Consider the following 22,845-nt stretch of genomic DNA (forward strand, 5'->3'; position numbering starts at 1 on the left):
TCTCGATGAACTCCTGATGAAAGAGAAGTCGGCGGAATGAGAGAGAAGAAGAGGACGGTTTGTTTGGGCTATGGTCATCACCAGCTGCGGTCGGAATGGACAAACTGGTTTTACCATCACGGTTTACTTACCCCTTGAGCATCCAGAATGATTGACAGCTTTCTGGAAAACTTATCCAAACATTCCTGAATGAAAGAGAAGGATGAACACAACTTCGTCAAAGGTTCAGGCAGACATACCATTAAAAAAAAAAATGAAGAGATTCTGCTCTGTGACTGACACAACAGTTCTTGCTGTTAATTAAAAAAGTCATGTCATTGGTTTTCCTCCCTACAGAAGCAGATTTTTCTTTTTTTTCCTAAGGCCAGCAAAAAGAGTCATACTAAGTTTGAAATGTCTTCAAAAGCCAATGTAACGTCTTCACTGTCTTCTTCAACATGTGTTTATCAGCACAAGCTCTTGGTTATACATAACCGTCACCATGTTGATAATAAAAACACCAACGGTGAGAGCCAAGATTCAAAATGACATTTACCTCAAACACAGTTACATGTTTGTGGAAAAAAAAAAGACGGTATTATTTCTCAGACTAATGCTAACAGATTCAGCAGAGCTGAATTAAACTGTCTTTCCACTTAACTTCATCCACATGTTTATGGAGAGGTCAATTTGAGATTATCAGTGAACAAGTTGGATCAGCTGTTGCAGTCTCACACATTCTGATCAATTTCACCACTCTGAAAACTTTGAGAGGCAATATACCTCAAACCATCAAGAAAGACTTAAAAAGAAAACATTTTTCTAACACCTTTTTTTTTGTTTTTGTTCAAATCACACCCTGTGGTTCTTTCAGAGCCACAACACACCAGTATCTGTTCCTATCTGTATTACCACTGAAGTTCAGGCTCCCATTCTACTGACTCTCCCTGTTACATTCATGGTCTTGGTAAAAGAAAATATCGACACAGCTAACAGACATGCTATAGAAGACATGTTTAGTAACGGTTTAACTGTGTGACCTGCAACATATGACATCACGTGGTTACTATGGTAACTAGGCAACGCTAAGGATGTAGTTCACATTTTTCCTCTGGACCTTTGTCCACAACAGGGCAAACCAAGTTAACAATATTCAAATGAATGAATTAGCATGTGATGCGGCATGGCTGATGTAGGAGTGTAAAGTAAGGCAATTATCTTAGAGGTGTCTTGGCATGTGCATCTTATATGACCATCAAAACCAACATTTTTGCACTATCTTTGTATAAATGTCCATCTTTGTGTTAGGAGACAGAAAGACAATCAGACTTTATCATGATGTCATTTTACCACATGTAGAATAATCTGAACATAGCAATGTGGGCACCTTTTCAATTCAATTCAATTCAATTCAATTCAATTCAGTTCAATTCAATTCAATTCAATTCAATTCAATTCAATTCAATTCAATTCAATTCAATTCAATTCAATTCAGTTCAATTCAGTTCAGTTCAGGTGTGTTTGTTTATGACGATTTTTACAATTAAAATTGTCTCAAAGCTAACTTACAGATATCAGTACCTAAACCCCCACTGAGAACCATGTAAGCCTGAATTTTGACTGGACCTTAAGAGAAACCAAGCATGGTTTAATAACCATGTTGTTCCTTTGACAGCTGTCGACAACACTAAAGGCCAAACCACCAGCCCCCAACCGCAGCCACACACACACACACACAAAAAGCGTGTGATGTGTTTGTCTGTGGACGGACAGACCCCTGTACTCACCCCCATGGTGCTGTCGTTGGAGCAATGGTGCCCCAGCTCTCTGAGGCCATTCACAAAGTTCTTACTGTTCTGGCAGTAGACCCGTCCTGCCTCCAGCATAGAGTGACATTGCTTTACCAGCTACAGGAACAGGAACACACACACACATACTATGAATATAACACGGCTAAGGCATATACAGAGTCGTTCAATTAAATCACTGGCTAATCAGAAATGGACGGGCCATTACATTGACACACAAATCTTGACCTCACAGAGACATGGATCACTTCTTACATACAGTTAGACATACACACTTAGACACACACACACACACACACACACACACACATGTAATTCTGGTGTGGTATAAAACCACGCTGCATCATGTGTCCAGCAGAGAGGGAAGTTTGGTGAGCATGTTTGTCAATGTGATGCAGAATAAAGTACTGAAAGAGAATTGGAGTGGGTTGTGGTAAGAGAGCCATTCAATTGTAATTCCTCTTTCACAGGTGACAGTGTAGAAGAGAACTAGTGCCTAGGCTAGTTCCCTATAGACCAATAATACAACACGGTGTGCGGAAGACTGAGGGGGGCACGGTGGGAAGACAAGCTCCGAGCTCACCGCCCGTAGTGTGGAAACACTGGAATTTGAGAGTCAAACCCGCAATTAAATCTGTTCTATCAAAGCAGATATTCACTGTTATGAAGTGCATGTTTTAGGTTTGCCGTGTTTTACCAGATGTTGTGAGGAGTATTTCAAATCTGAATTTTAATGACGTAATGCCGATAAGAACTGACGCGAGAAAAAAGAAATCTGTTTGGCTGGACGCGAGCACTTTTCTGCGGTCCCGCGGAACAGAACGATGTCTGATTTGTCTCATGTTTTAAGCATACTGACACCGCACAGACTGACCGCCCATGTTCTCTGCCTTTACTTTATTCACTATGATATAGTTACACACTACCGCTTTGACGACAGCTCATTGCCTCAGTGCATGTTCCATTTTCATGCGGAGGGAATGAAAATGGAACTCAGAATGCACACCCTCTCATTCTCTCTCTCATTCTCTCTCTCATCCTCTCTCATTCTCTCTCATTCTCTCTTTCTCTCTCATTCTCTCTCTCATTCTCTCTCTCTCATCCTCTCTCTCTCTTTCTCTCTCTCATTCTCTCTCTTTCTCTCTCTCATTCTCTCTCTCATTCTCTCTCTTTCTCTCTCTCATTCTCTCTCTCATTCTCTCTCTTTCTCTCTCTCATTGTCTCACCTTCTCAAGTCGTGTCTCTAGTTCGCTTACACCCCCTTCCACCTCCTCAATGGCTGCCCTGTAAACAGAAAAAAAAAATTCAGTTCAATTCAGTTTAGAGCTAGTCCTGCACACTCACACTGCAACACCCACTTTTTTTTAATGTGGCACAACTCTTGCCAAAAGAATGTGTCAGCTTGTGTCAAAAAAAAAAGAAAAAAGTTCCATTCCCTTTCTTTCCCATTGACTGGAGGTTTGTTTTTTCCAGTTCACTGAGCATTTGTAGTCTTTTAAATGAGTGACTTGTAGTCTAAACATCAGATGATATCCTCAGTCTAGTGAAATGTTTGGCAGTCTTTTCACCCATGTAATGTAAAGTGCAATTAAAGCATGTACACAGGTGTTTGGATTTGGACAATCAAGCACAGTGTAAATATATGGATGTGGTTAATGCATATGTATATAACAATTTTTTTTCATGTGTGTGCAGAATTGGGCCTGTCAGATGGTCAATCAGTGGGGGAGTCTAATTGTCAGTGTGTGTGTGTGTGTGTGCATGTGTGTGTGTGCATGGGCGAGTATCAGTGACTCAGTATCTGTTCAAAGTGCTCCTATCACTTTCTCTCTCTATCACACACACACACACACACTCGCGTGCGCGCACGCAAACACATGCACACACACATGCACGCACACACACGCAAGCACACGCCCAACACACTTATACACACATGCACGCACACATGCACACACACACAATTACATGCACGCGCACACACACATGCTCAACATTCAGGCCTTGTGGTTTCCGCTACAACAGCCACAGAGACGTTTAGAGACAGACACTTAAATCGTTTTTCTTGCCGAGAGGCACCAGAGGAGAGAGGAGAGAAGCAAAGTCTTCTTCTCTCAGCATTCACATAAATATAAAAAAACCCCAATATAAACAAAAATAACAAACAAAAAAACAGAGGGACTCCCATGGGCAACACAAACTGAATCAGTGTATGCAGAATATGGGGAAGTACAAAAAGATAACATTGCCATCAAACAAACAAACAAACAAAAAAAAAAAAACCTCCTTTGTGAGCATTTACTCAGAGAGAACAATTATGAAATTCTGGCAATGCTAATGATCTGTGTGTGTATCTGAAAAGGCAACGAGTTTCCGTAGCGATCCACCCATTTAACACACTTCCTGTCTCCTGTTTATCACTCCACTATCTCTCGCCTTACTTCCTGTAACAAACTCTACCACCCCCCACCCCCCCCACACCCCCTTTCCCCCAGCCGTTACCTAGCAACGGGATGTAGCAGTATGTAGCTCTTCCCCGAGAGCTTGGCCACAGTCTGCATTTGTGTCAGGGCCTCTTTTTATGTGCCCTTCTTTTCAATCCCTCTCTCCTCCTGTCCTTAAAACCCCCAACTTCTCACAATTGATGTGTCTCTTGCTTTTTGTGAGAAGGGTGCTTGGGTAGACCTTATGAAAACTACATGGGTGTTGGTATCTTTCTCTGTATTTGTGTGTGTGTTTTTTTTTCCTGTGAGTAAAGTCTTGACTAATAGGTGTGTGTGTGTGTGCGTGTGCATGTGTGTGTTCGTGCGCATGCGAGAGAGAGAGAGAGAGAGAGAGAGAGAGAGAAATAAACAATATTCTTTACATGCCTCTGAAGTGTGTGAGATTCAAAGAGACCATGAGTTTGTGTGTGTGTGTGTGTGTGTGTGTGTGTGTGTGTGAGAGAGAGAAAGTGAAAGAGGGAATATTTCTTAACTGTTTGAGATTGAGAGGAAGATTGTGTGTGTGTGTGTGTGTGTGTGTGTGTTTCTGCCTATCCATGGCCTACTTCTTTACCCACACCACCCCCTCTGCTTTTGGGCGACAGCAGAGAAGACGCTACACTCAAACTTTCCATCCTGCTGCCCTGTAGACTCCCAGCCAAACCCAGAGAAGGAGGAGAGAGAGAGAGGCCGAGAGAAAAATGTAGAAGGGAGATTTAAAGAGAAATGTCCTGGGTACTGTCACACCCTCACTGCATGCCAAAAGCGAAAAACTCCACCCGAAGCAACAAAACCTCTTTGGTTATTATTTTCAGTACTTCAAAAGTGTCTCTTGCGATTGTCTCTCATCCTTACTAACCCAAATGAAAAAAAAAAAAGACTTTGATCTCAGCATAGCAGAGTGTCGGCCACCAAAACTCAATGAATCACCAACAGCCCGTACTTTGCTTTTGCATTTTACAGCGATCATTTCACTAAAACAGACTACCTACGCATTCTCAGTTACATTTAACATAGAATAGCGAGGCGAAGTGTGCGCTTTGGCGCTACGACCATATCAGCATGTCATTACTCCCCTCCTCCCCCAGTTACCAGTCACAACGAATCATCAGTGGCTGCCAGACCCCATTCATTCCTCCCCTACACCTAAACTAGGGCACGATTTTCAGCGCTTCGAAAGCGACCAAATGCAAGTTATGGTCCATAATTCTACATTTCGACATATTCATAATAACGTCTCTGATGATGTAACTCGGGTTTCCGCTCTTCTAAATTCTGTCACATTAGCGGGCACTTTCATCCTGACTTCTTCGTAGTTCCGTTCTCTCTTTCGCAAACATAAAGGCGAGAGTTAAACTAACATTTTACTAGTTCTTTCTGACCCAAGTCTTACCTAAGACAAGCATGAGGCAGTTAAACGTTGAACGATTTGAATCAAACTAAGTTTAATAACTTACCGAAAACGCGGAGAGTCCTTAAGACATTCTTCGAAATCCAGTTTGACTGTCATTTTTAATCCGTTTTGGCTCAATTTAAATCAAGAATACAAAAACTGATACGAGAATTCCGTGTAGCTGATGACATGAGGGAAGGTCAGCTTGAGTAATAGTAGTTACCACCTGTCTGAGTCAATAAACAAAAGAAATCAATAAGACAAAAAAACGGAACAGATTTCAGTTATATAGGTTACATTAAAATATTAATACCAATCCTCAATTATTAACTTCGCATCAAAGTTAAATAAATACTGGAGTGAGAAAGAAACCATTTAATTACATAACTTAATCTCTTTTTAAATATCATATAGAAAAATACCAGGCAGTGACAGCAGTTTCAACAGCCGTTGGACGAAACCCATACCTTTAAAACTTGCATTCCATTTCTCCGTCTCCTATCTATAGCGCGACTTGACATTTAGCTATAGGCTTCAGAGCAACTATGATAGGTTTCCGCTAACGTGAAAAGAAAAAAGGAAACAAATAAAAAAAAAAACAGAACAACACAAACAGTTTGAACTAAGACGTGCTCGTGCCGTATGATTAGGTCATATTTAAACTTCTAAAACATGCCCCTGAAGGAGCCCCCCTTGGGAACGAGACCGAAGCAGACACATAGTTCTCTTCCTCTCTGTGCGCTCTGCGTTGGTCCACCTCCCACCTCTCAGTATTTCCGGGTGTACTGCTGTCGTTCCCACTGCGCCGATACAATAGTGTGACCGAACAGGTATGAGTAAACGCAGAAACTAGCGTTAGAATCGTTCAGTTTTGGTTGAAATTGCAGACGTATGACCTCTAATATTTGATTTTTATTATTATGTTTTTAAACAGAGAGCTGTAGCATGTTGTATTGTACTCACAACAACAACAACGAAAGGGCGCACGTGGCTGTAAGCGTTCGAATTCCACCAGTTACATGAAAGCTCAGATCCCGTTTTCAGACAATGGGCGTTTATGTACAATTCCCATCCCAGTTTGGGCTATGTAATTAGGTTAATTGGGTTCAGGGTCACACTATGGGTCCCTGGATCATACAGCTCTATTCAGAGACAACATGATTTGGACGGGCCAACATGTTACTCATACCTCAGACAGGAGACTCCCTCATCAATTTCAATTTGATTTTCCAAATGTTAAAAGGGAGTGAACATACACACATACATACACACACACGCACACACTTTAACAATAACACTGGCTGTGGGAAAAACCCAGTGAGAAATCACTCATGCTGAAATATGAGCGTTACCTCGTGATTGTCAGGCTAATTATTTTGAAACGGTAAACTGACTTGGATAAGAAGACGATGCGAGGAACCTGAAATAAAAATACGTCGGACCAACTTTTAACTGCAAAGTATTTCTAAGTACAATTCACCACCAGTGTTCAGTCCATTCTATTAGCCCATACAAATGGCCAAAGACGACACTGTTGTATTCTGTTCTGATCCCATACAGTTTGAAGCTACTTATATGCAACTATGCAAGTAGACCCAAATCTTAAAGAAGATTCTGTTGGTCACTTTGACTCGTTTTATAACCGTTTATGTAAATTTAAATGAGGCAGCCCAACCAGATAACCAAATCCAACAGTAATCGCATTCAGGACCTGCCGCAGAGACGCTGTGTGCTGTGTGTCATAAAAAAAATCCACAACATGCTTGCTCGGTGAAAAAATACATTAGGTACGTTGTCTGTTCTGGGCCGTTGTGACAGGCAGCTTTCCAGAACACACCTCTGCTTTGGAATACTGCTGGCTCAACCTGTTGTGCAAAGACATGCGTCCCACCTGACAACAAAACAGCCTACAAAGAGTGAGAGTGAGAGAGAGAGAGAGAGAGAGAGAGAGAGAGTGTTCTATTATAATAACACAGAGGCAGTGAAACCTTGGCGTCGCTGTCATGTCACAATTGTAGCACTCTGAGATTAAGTAGCCTACATACATGGCTCACAATCTCTCTCTCTCTCTCTCTCTCTCTCTCTGATATATATGTGCTTTATCTGTTCAGTCTACGTAGCATATTATGTGACGATAATCACAGCCTACTCTGCAGAAACCAGCCTGCCTTCATGGCCACTGTAAAAATTATTTGTTTGACTTAATGGCCGTGACACACGCCTGTGCACGCAACTATCTCTCTCTCTCTCTCTCTCTCTCCCGCTCTCTCTCTCTCTCTCTCTCTCTCTCTCTCACACACACACAAGTTATGTTAAGATCTGTCTTTGAGAGTAGTGTCAAAGGTAATCTTGATACCTGGTGATCTGATGATGTCCCCGAGAAACAACTACATCAAGAAGTAAAAGGGACGAATGAAAACTCTAATAACATATGGTTAAGGAATGAAACAGCGTTTAAGGCTTTAAAATGCCTGTATTGTAGGCGAGCCAAAGTGCGTCAGAATAACATGGTTTATTAATGACTCAAACTGCCAAAATCAAATGACAAATCAGGAGACGCTGTGGGCCACTGATCAGTCGGAAAATTGCTCTCCCTTGTGATCGTTCGACGTTATTACAGAGGTGTTATCTCATGTTTTGACAACGTGTCTCCCGGGAGAAGATACGTGATTACAATAATTTTCCCGTGGAAACTGATGGTCAAACTGTGTTTGACAACACGGCAAGTTTTCTCTTAAACGACTGTTTTCTGTGTAGTAGGCCTACTTAACGCGCTAAGCCCTCAATCAAAACGAATGGTTTCAAACAGTATTCAATTTTGCATTTACAGATACTCCACTTCAAGAGTTAAAAAACACAATATGGACAACATTTTTTATTTCAGACGTCATCTGAAGGGCGTGATAACAGACTCCTCGACTGTGCAAACCCATGCTGTTGACATGCACAGAAAAACGACGTAAAGTAGTGACATTCTGTCGAAAACGATAGCATATAATGGAATAAATAAATCTATAAGCGATCACAAGACTACTGCATTCACGTGAAAGTTTCAGTATTCATTATAACTGTTTTTTACTGTTTTTGACGACGCGAACTACGTTTGTTCCTTCGTCCCCGCCTGCTTTCTCAATTCCAAATCTCTGTCACCGTTCCAAAGCGCCGCGTCTTCGTGGAACAGCCGAAGAGAGAGCAATAATATACAGAGGGGGTGTGTTTAGTGAGTGGCAAAGCTACCGTGAGGGGGATACACAGGATGAGAGCTTGATTTTTATACCTCTGAAGAAAACCCGCAGCAATGAATAAATAAACAAGCAAACGAGGTAGTAAAACTCCAGTAGACGGACAGGCGGGTCGGCCAGTCGCGACCTCGGTCCGGAGGAAAAAAAATTGAATACGCATGTAAGATCTCAGTGTTAAGTCATAAGAGAGCACCAGCCGCATAATCGTTTTCATAATGCGGGCGTGAGTTCCATACCAGAATAAACGACCAGGGGCCAGTCAACGGCTCTCTTCCACAGGCTTGACCAACCGGTAAGGGGAGAGGAAGACCTCAGCATGTCGAACCGTAAACAGCGGGATAACCAGGAGGTATGTGCCCGTAAGGTACGGGAGCTCGCACAAACGGGGGTGAACAAACATTGCTTCGAGTGCGGTCAACCCGGAGTGACTTACATCGATATAACAGTGGGTTGCTTCGTTTGCACATCGTGTTCTGGAATGCTGTAAGTACGCTCTAAAATAACACTAACACTAACGATGATTAGTTTTATAAATCATGTTTAATTTTTATTTCTGCATGCTGGCAGCGCCATTCATACTGCTGTGGTTAAAAAAATGCAAAAAAGCTATTAGGCTACAGGGAGATACAGGTATCTAGCAATGCAGGCTACTCTGTATCTGTCAGATAAAATGTCAACAGTTTTTCATTTTTTCGGATGATGTAAAATATTCTACATACATGCACCGGTGGGCGAGCCGACCAGTCTATGTGGGTCTAAATCTTTTTTCTTTCACAGAGAGATCTGGATGAGTACTGTTTACATTCTATGCAGTCGATAATGACCACTTTATCATTTTCAGGCGTGCCCCCTTGTCGCGTGTGTGTTACGTTACATTTTCGTCATGGTTCCAGGTTTGGCATCATTTAGACTCTTGTGCGCGTGTGTGTGTGTTTAACTGCATGTCAAGCAAGCGCCTGGTACACAAGATTACTCCTTAAATTGCACATTACCTGAACAAACTGCGGTTGCGGGATTTTTTTCAGGCAACGGGGACTCTGATTTAATCACTAAAGTATTTCACCAGTTCATAAATAGAAGAGCGACGAACTGTTAGTTCGTGACTGCACTGTGTTGTGTGTTCTGTGAGAATATGCCTGGCTGTTCACCATTTTCAACCTGTTATCGTTCGCTCACCTGCACACAAATACGCACTCGTGGTGTAAAACACTGAGAATAAAATTTGGCGGCCACGTAGCCTGTTTCTCTCGCGTGCACACAAAAAACGGCGTGCCTGTTTTCTAAATGCCTCACATCCTCCCTGGCATCAGTTTCTATCCGCGTTCCTGTTTCTCTTTCTCGCTATCTCAGGAGAGGACTCAACCCGCCCCACAGAGTCAAGTCCATTTCTATGACAACCTTCTCCCAACAGGAAGTGGAGTTTTTGCAAAACCATGGCAACGAGGTGAGTGACAGGCCTATAGCATCTTGTACACGCGACGCTCCGTAGAGTGAAAGTGAAACTCAGGACATGTCTAACTGCCCAGATTAATTACCGTCACCCCTTAAACCTCCCTCCCTCCAAGGTGCAACTCATAATTGAAGCGTCTCGTGAAATGTTCACACCCGAAGCAAGATTACTAAATGCTGCATGTGGTTGTTTCATTCTGGTCTGCCCCTGCTGCTTTTAAGAACCCCTTTGATGCCCTTGAACGAAAAACAATTTGGAAAAATGAGAAGCAATGAAAGTGGAGTGTTTGAGCACCCATATATATATATATATATATATATATATATATATATATTTTTATTTTTTTTTTTTTAACCGAACATTAGCTAAGTGCCTCTGGCCATTAATCTAATATGAGCTGCTTATAAAAGCTCGTTTTATGGGGCACTGTTTTACCATAGGCAAATAGCTCCAGCCATTTAGACCCCCCTGTACGTTTTCCTTTAGAATAATTCGTCTTAGAAGATGTTTAGGCTACTAAGGAGTGTAAACAGACCTAGGTTGGTTAGTAGAGGAGATATCATAAACACATGGTTTATGAGCCAAAAATGCATACCCCAGTAACATGACTTTCATCATCCTACAACCTCAGAAATCACTGATGCGCATGGTGAAGGCAATACGTGGACAATATATCATTACAGAAACATTACATGCAGTGCAGGGTTTCAGAAAGTCAAGAGGTCTCTTATGACGTCATCCACATAAAAGACGTATTTGTGAAGCTGTGATATGTAGCGTTGCTCTGAAGGCTAGCGCCGGCTGAGAGCTCACCGATGTAGCTCAGCCGTTGAAAGGGTTGTAAGTTCAGTTCCAAAGAAAAACGTTTACACTGCTGGCTTATGTCCTGCTCTTTCTCCTACCGCGCACTGGAGCGAAGTTTTAAATCCATAAAATGGCTCCAAGCATGTGAGGACCGGAGGTTTAAAATTTGTGGGTTGTCCCAGATAGGAGTGTGATATAAAATGAGTAAGTTTAAGCGCATGTACGTCTTTGTGGTGCAAACATTATGCGTTTACAAATTACATTTACCTTGGCTAGGACAGCTTATCTCTATGCAGATATCCGAATAAACACACACTTCAACCAGCGGTGGCCAAAGTGTTTCGCACACGTCAATGTGTGACTGAAGTGAGACTAGAGGAAATAGTTGATAGTTTATATTTTACACGAAGGGATTTATCCACAAAGTCTCTTCCCCTTTATAAGTGGACGGACCAGTTATGTCGCACTTTTCCGTGGGAAATCTGCGCTTATGGAATGCGGCCAGGCCGTTTTTGGAAGAGAAGAGTAGAAACTAAGACTGGACCTGCTTTTTTTTTTGCCAGTTTTCTGGTCATTCTCTGTGATCAGACAGTCATCAAAACACACACGCACACACACACACACACACACACACTCTTCTTACACTTTCTAACTACACTGATGTAGCCTCTGAATTATTACAGAGAAGGAGTATCAGTTTGTGTAACAGGTCTAAACACAGCTCCAGGTTTAAACACAGCACAGAAACATCTCCTCCTTGTTCTTTGATTTAATCTCCGCCTGTCTTTCTCTCTCTTTAAAGAACAAAAAAAGAAAAGAGTCTAGGTTGTGTCTAAAGAGCCTAAACAGATAAACGCAACAGATAATGAATGGATGTGACATGAAAACAGATGCAAACAGAAGGAATACATGATAAACGACATTAAAAGACTCATCTATGATTCATTACATATTGAATAGATTCACCAGTATTGAATGGAGTAGTCTGTTTTGTTGTGTAGCGTTGTGAATTAACCTATTCTCAGAATGTCTGTAAAGGGAGTGTTATGTTACAACAGGTCATAGTTTAATCTGTTTGCTCTTCCCTGGTCTTTTTCTCAGCCTTGTTCTGATTTTTTTGAGATAGTCTTAGCTGAACCTTCTGTCTAGACTTCCTTTGACAGTCCTGGTACTTTTCCACAGAAATTCAGCACACATACCAAGCTATATCCTTGAGTTTGGATATGCTATCAAATTATGGTGGAACACATTTTTTTGTTGTTGTTTTATAACTCACTATGGACGAGAGCATTTGTGAAATTAATCAAACATTCATTGTAAATCTGTGAAATAACATGCAATGAAAAATACTGAAAATATATGTTGATTCTTATATAACAGGCTTGTAGAACTGCTGTTCCAAATGTTTGGACACTTATAACCCCTTTTTTAATGGCAACACGCTCAGCAATGACAATAACCAGTACAACAAATTGATTTCTTTTTTTAGCACGTTTTTGTTGATTTATTTTTTTCGCACGTTTTTGTTAGCGTGGATGGTAGCACATTACTGTAGTATATAACAGGGTTAGTGCGCGTTGCTATGGCGTGACAGAAAGTCACATGACTGGTTAAAGCAGCAATATGACAGGTTTATGTAGAGCTGTGTTAGCCCTGTCTGCATCACAAGGCTCACGTATGAAATCTGAGATTTTAGTTCCACAGAATTGTGAGTGTGCAATGTACTGTGGTCTTGTTGGTCTTCTTCTCTTGCAAAATTGGCCTGCTGGTGAACCTGACCAATTGTAAAAGACTTAGTGTGGTTCCTCAAGGTGAGGATTGTATAATGGGAGTCATCTAGCTGTGTGAAGCTGGTATAATGTAAAGTCATGAGATGATTTTCATTGGTCGTTTTGTTGGGTGTGTGGATGCAGGTTGGGAAGAGGACGTGGCTGTGTGTCTTTGACCCAAAGACGGATGGATGCTTTGACGCCCGTGACACGCAGAAGCTAAAAGAGTTCCTCCAGGACAAGTATGAGAAGAAGAAATGGTGAATATAGCTGCTACTTTGCTGAATATCTGTTCATCCATCCATCTCTCAGTCCATCTATCCATCCATCCGTACATCCATCCATCTGCACATGCATACATCCATCCATCCATCTGTTGGTCCATCCATCCATCCATCCATCCATCCATCCATTCACATGCTGAGATTCTCTAGGTAAGACCCTGTGCTCCTGTGAGTGAATCATTTTTCTCCACAGGCATTTCTCTAAGAGTAAGAACCGTCGGGAGGTGGAAGGGCCCTGGAGTCCTGGGGTGCAGGGTGTTCCCAACCCCCACACCCCCGCCTCTCAGAGCCAGCCTGGCGGACACCCCCTGCCTGCCACTGCCCGCCCCACACGCACACTGGTGAGAGACAGAAAAAGAGTGGAGAATATTGACAGTATATCAATAGAGAGAGAGGAAGAAAGAAAAAAAAGTGAGAGAAAATGGAAGGGGGAAGGAGTGTGTGTGTGTGTGTGAGAAAGAGAAAGAGAGAGAGAGAGAGAGAGAGAGAGGAGTAACTAGTTGGGAGAAAAAAGGTCTGTTGATCTGGATAAAAGGCTGATGAAGTAGAAATATGTGGAAAGTGATGCGATAAAATTTCACATTAGCCTTTAAATTCCAGAGAGAATAAATGAATGACAAATTAAACCTTACATTTTTTTAAAGCTGTAATGTGCTGTCGTGGGCACAGATTTGTTTCAGATCAACAAAGTGAAAGTTTATGCTGTTTAATGCTGTTTTGTGTGTGTGTGTGTGTGTGTATGTGTGTGTGTGTGTGTGTGTGTGTGTGTATGTGTGTGTGTGTGTGTGTGTGTGTGTGTGTGACACAGTCCCAGTCTCAGTTGTCGTCCTGGGACAGAGCACCTGCTGTGTGTCCAGCTGATATCCGTGCAGATGTTTTCACTGCCCGTCCCTCCCGTTCACAGAGCTTCAGGGACCCACCTGGGAAAGGTGAGAACAGACAGGGTCTTAGTGCTATTGTCATCATGTGTTTGTTTGATTGTTTCTGTCTTTCTTTCTTCTACTGCAAAATCAATAAATACTATACCTCTTTACACTCTCTCTTTCTCTCTCTCTCTCTCTCTCTCTCTCTCTCTCTCTCTCTCTCTCTCAGACTTGTTGTTCAGTGGGATTGAGAGACAGAGACCTGGGACAATTGGACCCCAAAGTCACCTCCCTTCTTTTCCAGCCCTGCCTCGTCCTTCCGGTACACACACACACATACACAGACACACAGATACAGACACGCACACAGACACACACACACTCACACTCACACTCACACATGCATGCATACACACACGCGCGCGTGCACAGACACACACACACACACACACACGCACTAGCAGGGCTTACAGAAGATCTGTTTTTTTTAATATCTCTGTATCTTTGAGAGATTTCTTGCTGCTAATATTTCTCTCTCCTTTATTCTCCCTTTTCCTCCTCTTTCTTTATTCTTCATTGTTTCAGCAAGTAGCACTTTTAAAAACAGCTTCACCTTAGGTAAGACAGCTTTTGATGTACTGTATAAATTAACACACACACACACGCACGCACAGGAACGTACACTGTTTGGCGTTGTTTTCTCCTAACCTGTTAAACAGGTTGTTACCGAGGTCATACACTAATCCCGTCATGTCACAAAGACAACAGAGCGACTGGAGCATAGTTCATTTCGAACCTGCACACAGCGTGTTGTATCTCGCATCATTAGGCCATTATCACTAAAGAATTTTCTCACACTGTAAAACAGCCTGCAATTTTCACACGTTCATAGGCATACACACACTCATAAGTCTACACACACTCACAAGTCTACACACACTCATAAGTCCACACACACTCACAAGTCTACACACACTCATAAGTCTACACACACTCATAAGTCTACACACACTCACAAGTCTACACACACTCACAAGTCTACACACACTCATAAGTCTACACACACTCACAAGTCTACACACACTCATAAGTCTACACACACTCACACACACACATAAGTCTACACACACACACACACATTCACAAGTCTACACACACTCATAAGTCTACACATACTCACAAGTCTACACACACTCACAAGTCTACACACACTCATAAGTCTACACACATTCACAAGTCTACACACACTCATAAGTCTACACACTCACACACACACACTAATAAGTCTACACACACACACACACTCACAAGTCTACACACACTCATAAGTCTACACACACTCACACACTCATAAGTCTACACACATTCACAAGTCTACACACACTCATAAGTCTACACACACTCACACACACACACACTCACAAGTCTACACACACTCACAAGTCTACACACACTCACACACACACACACTCACAAGTCTACACACACTCATAAGTCTACACACACTCACAAGTCTACACACATTCACAAGTCTACACTCACTCACAAGTCTACACTCACTCACAAGTCTACACACACTCATAAGTCTACACACTCACACACACACACTAATAAGTCTACACACACACACACACACACACTCACAAGTCTACACACACTCATAAGTCTACACACACTCACACACACACACACACACACTCATAAGTCTACACACACACACACACACACACTCACAAGTCTACACACACTCATAAGTCTACACACATTCACAAGTCTACACACACTCATAAGTCTACACACACTCACACACACACACTCACAAGTCTACACACACTCACAAGTCTACACACACTCATAAGTCTACACACACACACACACACACACACACACACACACACACACACACACACTCACAAGTTTACACACACACACTCATAAGTCTACACACACACACACACACACACACACACACACACACTCATAAGTCTATACACACTCATCAGCAGTTATAAAGCATTATTACAGATAAACATGAAGCAAAGTGTTAAAAAACGTGAATAAATTGCTAGATGGTGTCAGTAGCTGGTTGTGTGATAGAGTAGGTTTGTTTCCCAGTCATCCTCTTCAAAGTCTCACATCACAGCCCTGCCAGGTCAAGGAGAACCCCTGTGTGGAAAAAAACCTTTAAAGCTGATATATTTTTAGAAATTAGCTCAGATCTCTGTCTGGCATCGCTCAAAGGTGCCTCAACACCTTTCCAGCTGAAGATAGAGAAAGTTCTGGAAAATGATAGAGTGATCGGCGCTTTAGTTGTTATTTTATTTTATTTTATTTTACCTTCCTGACATCAGTATTTCAAACAGGAATAACTTGTGAAAATGAAAAGGTATTACAAGGAACATTTTTCAGCTAGAGTAGATGTCATACTGAAAAAGCCTCTACATTTGTTATTTACTGTGTAACAGAATTTTTGATAGGGCTGTAAAGTAAAGTTTGTCAGTGCTCGAACATTTTATTAACTATATATATTACTGTTATCATACACATACATATAATATATATCATGTTTTAGTTATTTTATGCTTCTTGGTCAAGGAGTCACTTGAGCCAAGGCTTTGATCTCTCATTGGTATAGGTCGCAATGTTTCCGCCTCTGGAGGTGGTGCTCCGTTTAGGCCCTTCCCTAAATCTCTGAGTCTAGATTTTGGGGGGCTCAGCCACGCCCAAAATGCCCTCAGTCCTGTACCCCCGCCCCCTGTCTCTCAGGATAGGTATGCAGCCCTGTCTCAGCTCGACAGTGTGTTTTCAGACAGCTCGCCTGCCGCTGGTAAGACTGAGAAGTATATGTGTGTGTGTGTGTGTATGTATATGTGTGTGTGTGTGTTTGTGAGAGAGAGAGAGAGAGAGAGAGAGTGAAAACACCTTTTGTGACATTGATTCATGTTTTAAGCACTTGTGTTAAATTTATACAAGTAATCTAAGTTATTGCCCCTTGAAAGAGGCAGAGCATAGCCGTTTCTCAATACAGAGTACGTCAAGTACGGAGTTCGGACTTGCTACGTTCAAATTCGGAGTTCAGACTTTGTGTGAAATGCATTCTTGGGAAAATTGACTACCTAAGTCCACAGGTCACCTCCTGATGCATCCTTGATAAAACCCATGAATCAAGAACACATCCAGGTATTTGATCTGTACTTGGTTAGATGCGAACTTTGAATTGGAACAGTACTTAGACCGTGTCTGAAAATATTTCACAAGTCCATGAAAATGCAAGTGTAGAGAAGAACGCATATTGAGAAACGGCTCATGTGTGTGTATCCTGATGTAGAAGGCTCATGGACAGTGTGTGAACGTGTCTGTATCCTTACAGCGCCCTCTGGTGGTCCTCAGCAGTACAGCAGTTTGTTTGGCAACAAGCTCTCCTCCAGTTCAACTCCTGCGAGGTAAAGTTAGGATAAGACTCCAGGCAGATGTTAACCTTCAGCACTGAAGGCAGAAACAAACAAAAACACACATACACATACACATACACATACACACACACACAAACACATACACACACACTGGTAAAGGTTAGCATAAGATGCTGGGTCAACATAGAATTCTGTGTTAGAACTGACGCATAAAACAATTCTACCAGTAACATAAGCTGACCCTTCTTGTCTTATTATCTTAATTATTAGGTCTTAGAGTGCCAAAGTAAATAAACAGAAGAATAAAGACAAGAATAAAAAGAAAGAGTTTTTAAAATTTTATTCATACAATATATTTGGTGTAGGCTGGTAGAAGAAGTCATAAATTTTACTTAGTCTGGGTGAGCTTGGTCTGTCGTTAATTTCAACCGACTGGCGTGCGATCGTTCAGCCACGGACTGTGTTGAGAGGAGCGTGACCAGTCTGCTCAGTCGTGATCGGTGGTGTGCTGTTACACTTAGCACGTCTTCTTTACCCTTTGTACGAGTGCACGTGTCCTCATGTTAATAGGATGCACTTTTGATCCCAGTGGGGAGATGCTGAACACAGTCAGGAACTGCATTACGCATGATGACCGCTGCTTTACTGACGGGTCTCATGCATCATTTAGAGAGAGTTTTTACAGAAAGTCCCACCCCTTTGTTCACCTTTTCCATATGCATTTCAAGTAAAGGGAAAATTGAAAATGAATGAATAAATAAATGAACAAATTAATGAATGGACGAATAAACAAATGAATGAATGAATGAATGAATAAATGAAAGCATAAACAAACGAATGAATGAATGAATGAATGAATGAACACATGGCCATAGACATACACACTAAAACTCATTTTTAATTATTGACTTGCTGGCATTCTGAATCCTTCAAACAATATCCATTATACATTACAATCAATACCAATTAACCTCTTACCCACACTAATGGTCAGATAGTAACTGCTTGTGGAAGTGCCTGAGTGGTTTCCATGGTTTCACTCTTCCCCCTCTCCCCCCTTTTGCTCCCTCCCTTTTTTCCCCACTCTCTCCTTTCAGTTCCCCTGGCATTCCGGACGGACCTCCCGGTTCCCAAGCCTTTGCCAGTGAGTGAGATTTTTAGTCTAAACAATGTGGAGACTCTGTTTTCATTGTGACTTTGCGGTGTTTGGGTCATGTGATTACCACGCTGGGGCACATGAGGAAGTGTGTAGCATGACTGAAAGTGAGATCGGCTCTGTAAGCCACGCACGTGGTTCTGTGTGTGGACAAAGACATAGCCTTCATATCCAACACTACATGAGGTTTCAGTGTACCAGTATAGAGTGCAGCACCTCTTAGCAAACCTTTAGCCATCTAAATGACACAAATCGTTCTTATAACCTTGGAGGCCGTTACTTTTTCATATTGTAAAGTAACTGTTTATGGGTTGTAAAAAATGTTTACATAACTTTTTCCAACTAACCTTTCTCTGTTTTCTGGGGAAGGTTATAAGTGCTCTTTGAATGTTCACAACCTGAGGAGTGACCCATTTATTACATCTTAATGCGTTCAGTAAATCTGAACCTCCCTAGTTTGGCATCCCTAATCTTTCCACTGTATCAGGGGGATTAAGGGGATGATACATTGTGTTTTTAGTCCCTCTGGATTGACTCAAATTCAGTTTCAAAATGGCATTGTGATATTTTCATATGTGAACAATTTTTTTTAAAGATTTATACCACACTCAGAACTGTTGCCATGGCAACTCATTTGAGCATGGTAAGGATATCTTAGCTGTCAAAACATTTGTGTCTCCACCTCAAAAAGAATGAGATATGAAAAACACTATCTAGGAAGTTAAGGGAAAAAAGCAAATAAACAAACAAAAACAAATCTCTGCGCTAAGGATTGACCTTTGGCGGATCAGTTTACATGTAAACATTTAAAAAATAACAGACAATTCTTGCTCAAGACCTCAGTGTCCTTCAAAAGCCCCCCCCCCCCCCCCCCCCCCCACTCATTTAAAAAAAAAAAAAAAAAACCAAAGCAAAACAAAAAAACGTATAAGCAATTTGATTAAAACAGGACGTCTTCTAATTCATGTTTACCAATAATGAGAACCTCTCTCTCTCTCTCTCTCTCTCTCTCTCTCTCTCTCTTTCTCTCTCTCTCTCTTACTGCCCCCCCCCCCATCTCTCCCTCTCTCTGTACAGATTTCCCAAACCCATTTAACTCCACCGTCACCACCAGCAGTACCAGCAGTTCCCAGCCCGCTCTCTCCCCCAGTAATCCATTCAACAGCACGGCCGCTGGTAAGTCTGTGGCCCCGCCCTTCCTGGGTGTGCTGGCTAAGGAGGTCAGGAGAAGGAGAAGAGTCGAGATACAATTCAAAGTCATTTACATTTATGTGCTGTGAAGTTTGTTCGTTGGCTGGTTCAGGTAACGTTTTCTGCGTTGGCGTTTAAGTAGTCTTATCAGTAAGCAGTCTCTTACAAACCCACAATGCTGTTCTCAAATGCAAAATATGGTTATGATCATGTCAATTATGTCAAGTATCAGTTTCATGTAGCAGCTGACTGAAAACACTGCTTAGAGCATCAGTTCCTACAGAGCCCCAATACGTTGACTGTTTTTGTAAGACAGCCAGTTTGGATTCCATATGCTTTCTCTTTTTTCATGGATTGTTCTGTTGCTTTGATTGACAGGTGACTCCACTACATTTGTCTCCTCCCCTCCAGCTGTTTTCACCCAGTCAGCTTCTTTTCCTGCATCCACATCCCAGAATGCATTTCCAAAAGAGCAAGCCAATAACCAAGAAACTAACGGTTAGTGCCCTATGCTGATCTCCTTTTGTTCCCCCATCATCTGATCCTGGTTCAGCTGATAAGATTATGTGTTTAATAATACACTGGTCTTAACCATCACCTAATATTATATAATATTAATGATTAAAAGGAATTGATTTATTAGATGGACCATAAATCATTCAAAGCACATCATCTTGTGCTTTTCACTTTGTCTTTTGAATAGTTTTATTAATTAAAATTGGGAAGCTGTATGTGTGAAAAACTTACAGAGTGACTCCCTCAAAAGCTGTAGAAAACATTAGAAGCTGTATAAAGAATTTTGTGTGTATGCTGAAGCCACATGTTTAATGTGGAGATCCCTACAAATGATCTCATAATGTGTTATATAATTGTAGGATTTTCTTGATGACACAATGTAGCGCCCAGAGATTAAGTAAATTCAGTGATTTCAATAACGAAATGGTTTTCATCATTTAAAAATTCAGAAATTATTTCAGCGTTTCCACGAATTTGTCATCTATGATGTGGCATTATTCAGGATGATCTAAGTTGAGGGTTTTTTCTTACTTCCTCTGAAACAAACATTTTATTTATCCTGGATTATAAATTGACAAGACATAAATTAAAATGAATAATCCCCATATCCAAATACTCGAACAAGGAGTCTACCTCACCTTGGTGTTTACAGTTAACGTTTTAGAAAGTGGGGCATTCGCCAAAAAAATACACTGGTTTATTTATCTGCTCTGGGCTTTTTCAGCCCTGTGTCTGTTTGATTTGGCCTCTCATAAAAAAGAAAAACCCTCGACCGCTACAGTCTTTCCAACCTCAGCTCTAATGAATCAGTTACGTGGCGCCTCCAAAAATAAGGAACGAGAAACTAAGTATAGTGAACACGCAAATACTGAATATTCAGGATGGAATGGCCCCAGAAGTCCCTGACAAAAACAACTAGTCTTTCATCATCTGTCCTGAAAGCGTTTTTAAAAAAGCACCATGTGTAGTTTAAGTACTAACTTGTGTACGCTGTTCAGGCGTAGACACAAATAACATTAGTGTGCGCACATGTTTATGTAGCAGTGACTTCTTATGAAGCTTTAAAAAAAAAAAAAGTCTGGGTGTGTAGGCTGTTTGAGAGCATCATATCAGTACATGTTAGCACCAGCTGCCTCAAGATGCTGACAAGACAATGATTTTCCATTGTCCATTGTGGACTTTTTGTTCCCATTAGAATCGATCCCACACTTTCCCTGCTGTCAGAGAGGGAGCCATCACAGGCTGTGGTGTAGCTCCTAAGAGGCCGTGTGAGGATGTTCACTGGGAACTGGTGGGGGGGGGGGGGGTATTGGCCCTCCCATCCCTGCGGTTACTGTATGTTTTACATTTTAGCTAGTAGTTTAAAGCCAAATGCAGTAACTCAGCACTCTGAACTTGCACACTCTTTACTCCACCAGAGCGACCCTGAAAAAACAGGATCGGTGCTCAACTCCTCTTTTTGTTTGCTCTGCCCGTGGTTAAAAAAGGAGTTAAAAAGTGCTGCAGTAAGCCATACCCAGAGGCATTTTGTCCCGTACACAATTATTGAGACAAAACTCTTATTAAAGGCAAAATGTTTTTTCATAAGTAGGCTATAGAATTGTGTGGCAGATTCTACACTGGAAAAAAGGAAATCTGCCCTTGTTTTATGGACATTTATCTCCCTTTATGTACAATGTCGATACTTTCACTCCTGTAGGTAATCAGAAAATGTTTTTCTTTTTCTTTCTTTTTTTTTAAATTTGGGGCTGTTTGTGTGGTTTGAAGGTTTCGCCTCATTTCCTGTTTCTGATTCCACGGGCAAAGCTCCACGCCCAGTGTCCGTAAATCCATTTACTGTAAGTACTATCCATTCTAACAGTGTGCAAACAGTGAAAATACACTATGTGTGTGCGTCTGTGTACAAAAATCAGATATGTTGGAAATATCTGGATATAGATTTCTATGTGCTATAGACCTGTTATAAAACAGTCAGGAGATGGATACTGAACTTCACCATCAGTATATGTGTATGTATTTTATGTATATGTGTATATAATCAATCTTTTTGAAGCATGTGTTACCTGTCTGCCTGAATATCATTTTGTTGTAATGCATGTGTGCATTTGTGTGTGTGTGTGTGTGTGTGTGTGTGTGTGTTTGTGTATTTTTCTTATTTTCTTCTCTCAGGGGACTGTTTACCCCAGCAGAGGAACGTCACTAAACCCTTTCATCTGATCCCAGTGCCCTTGGGTCCCTTACCCACCACAGCGGAGAGAGGGAGAGAGAGAGGGGGAGGGAGAAAGAGAGAGAGAGAAGGGCATCTTGCTTAACTCAAGGAGCTACTCCCTTTGCCATTACCATGCCTCTGGAGTCTTAGTCCCCTCAGATAAGAGGGGAAAACATACATGCCTGTCTCCTCCCATCGTATGTATAAGTGTGTGTTTGCCTGCCTGTGTTGGTGTGTTTACAGTGTTCATATATGTGTGTGAGTGTGTTTATGTTTGCTTTAACA

General features: G+C 41.6%; 2 protein-coding genes across 2 annotated transcripts in view; one reads left to right on the forward strand and one right to left on the reverse strand.

The window, feature by feature from the left end:
• Positions 1-5,784, reverse strand: part of acap1 (ArfGAP with coiled-coil, ankyrin repeat and PH domains 1) — a 22,367-nt gene extending 16,583 nt beyond the window's left edge. The window contains exons 1-5 of the mRNA XM_030780180.1: positions 5,728-5,784; positions 3,014-3,071; positions 1,767-1,886; positions 132-185; positions 1-13 (exon numbers count right to left, since the gene is read on the reverse strand). The exon at positions 1-13 is cut by the window's left edge and continues 46 nt beyond it. Of these exons, the coding sequence (XP_030636040.1) occupies positions 1-13; positions 132-185; positions 1,767-1,886; positions 3,014-3,071; positions 5,728-5,780 (298 nt within the window). The 5' untranslated portion in view covers positions 5,781-5,784. The remainder of the gene's footprint in view (positions 14-131; positions 186-1,766; positions 1,887-3,013; positions 3,072-5,727) is intronic.
• A 3,437-nt stretch (positions 5,785-9,221) lies between these two features.
• agfg2 (ArfGAP with FG repeats 2) lies at positions 9,222-22,605 on the forward strand. The gene is made up of 14 exons (XM_030780202.1): positions 9,222-9,388; positions 10,256-10,349; positions 13,073-13,188; positions 13,406-13,553; positions 14,021-14,141; positions 14,305-14,397; positions 14,661-14,693; positions 16,711-16,902; positions 17,446-17,518; positions 18,586-18,632; positions 19,722-19,820; positions 20,214-20,333; positions 22,119-22,189; positions 22,521-22,605. Exons 1-14 carry the CDS (start codon positions 9,222-9,224, stop codon positions 22,566-22,568), a joined length of 1,422 nt encoding a protein of 473 aa, XP_030636062.1. The 3' UTR covers positions 22,569-22,605.
• Positions 22,606-22,845: the final 240 nt, after the last annotated feature.

Source organism: Chanos chanos, chromosome 7, assembly GCF_902362185.1.
Source record: "Chanos chanos chromosome 7, fChaCha1.1, whole genome shotgun sequence".
NCBI lineage: Eukaryota > Metazoa > Chordata > Actinopteri > Gonorynchiformes > Chanidae > Chanos > Chanos chanos.

Excerpts from the sequence above, each read along its gene's own strand:
- agfg2 (XM_030780202.1), top strand. The coding sequence starts at position 9,222 with ATGTCGAACCGTAAACAGCGGGATAACCAGGAGGTATGTGCCCGTAAG. Across the intron at positions 9,389-10,255 it reads ACATCGTGTTCTGGAATGCT|GAGAGGACTCAACCCGCCCC; the intron begins GTAAGTACGCTC and ends TCGCTATCTCAG. Across the intron at positions 14,694-16,710 it reads TAAAAACAGCTTCACCTTAG|GTCGCAATGTTTCCGCCTCT; the intron begins GTAAGACAGCTT and ends TCATTGGTATAG.